The sequence below is a fragment of the Olea europaea genome, unplaced genomic scaffold, assembly GCF_002742605.1.
Source record: "Olea europaea var. sylvestris unplaced genomic scaffold, O_europaea_v1 scaffold42569, whole genome shotgun sequence".
In the NCBI taxonomy this organism is placed as follows: domain Eukaryota; kingdom Viridiplantae; phylum Streptophyta; class Magnoliopsida; order Lamiales; family Oleaceae; genus Olea; species Olea europaea.
The window spans coordinates 1-1003 of NW_019262428.1; the positions used below are offsets into that span (position 1 = coordinate 1).

Consider the following 1003-nt stretch of genomic DNA (forward strand, 5'->3'; position numbering starts at 1 on the left):
CAGATAGGTGAGCAAACACCAACAGCCGTCCGAAGCGACTCAAACCTCAATCCATCTAGTGGTTTCGTAAGTAGATCTGCCAAGTGATTATCAGTATAGACATGGTAGAGAGACTACATGTGATTCAACAAGCTCACGAATAAAATGATGTCGGATGTCAATATGTTTTGTTCGAGAGTGTTGAATGGGATTCTTAGAAATATTTATAGCACTTGTATTATCACAAAAAATGGTCATGGTCCCTTGACTAATCCCATAATCACTCAGCATCTGCTTCATCCAGAGAAGCTGAGTGCAGCAACTATCTGTAGCTATGTATTCGGTCTCTGCCGTGGATAGAGATATAGAATTCTGTTTCTTACTCAACCAGGCTACGAGATTGTTACCCATGTAAAAACAACCCCCTGTCGTGCTTTTCCTATCATCCGCGTTTCCGGCCCAATCGACGTCGGAGTAACCAGCTAAGTCAAGATTAGAATTCCTAGAATAGAATATTCTTAGATCAACTGTTCCACTCACATATCTAATGATGCGTCTAACAGAGCTTAAGTGTGATTCTTTTGGATCTGCCTGAAATCGAGCACACACTCCAGCACTAAAAGCAATGTCAGGTCCAGTAGCTGAGAGATAAAGAAGACTACCTATCATGCTTCTATATAGGGAAGGATCGACACTCTTACCTGAAGCATCATGACTTAACTTCAAACTAGTACTCATAGGTGTCCTAGTATGCTTCTTACTATCCAGCCCAAAGCGCTTAACTAGATCCTTAGCATACTTAGACTGTGAAATGAACAGTCCATCCTCTGTCTGTCTCACCTCAAGTCCAAGGAAATAACTCAACTCCCCAACCATACTCATTTCAAATTCTTGCTTCAAATACTCAGCAAACTCATAAGCTAAAGACTCAAGAGGAGAAGCAAAAATAATATCATCGACATAAATCTGAGCAATGGTGATAGTTTCTTCAACATGTCTAATAAATAAGGTCCTATCTGCACCA

At 40.6% G+C, this 1003-nt stretch overlaps 1 protein-coding gene across 1 annotated transcript; it reads right to left on the reverse strand.

Moving 5' to 3' along the window:
- Window positions 1–17: 17 nt before the first annotated feature.
- LOC111387797 (uncharacterized mitochondrial protein AtMg00810-like) lies at window positions 18–945 on the reverse strand (the record flags this gene model as incomplete). Its single annotated transcript, XM_023012385.1, has 2 exons — window positions 18–76; window positions 225–945. Coding segments are annotated over 2 exons (780 nt in total), but the record flags the coding sequence as incomplete, so codon positions are not given.
- Between the last annotated feature and the right edge of the window lie 58 nt (window positions 946–1003).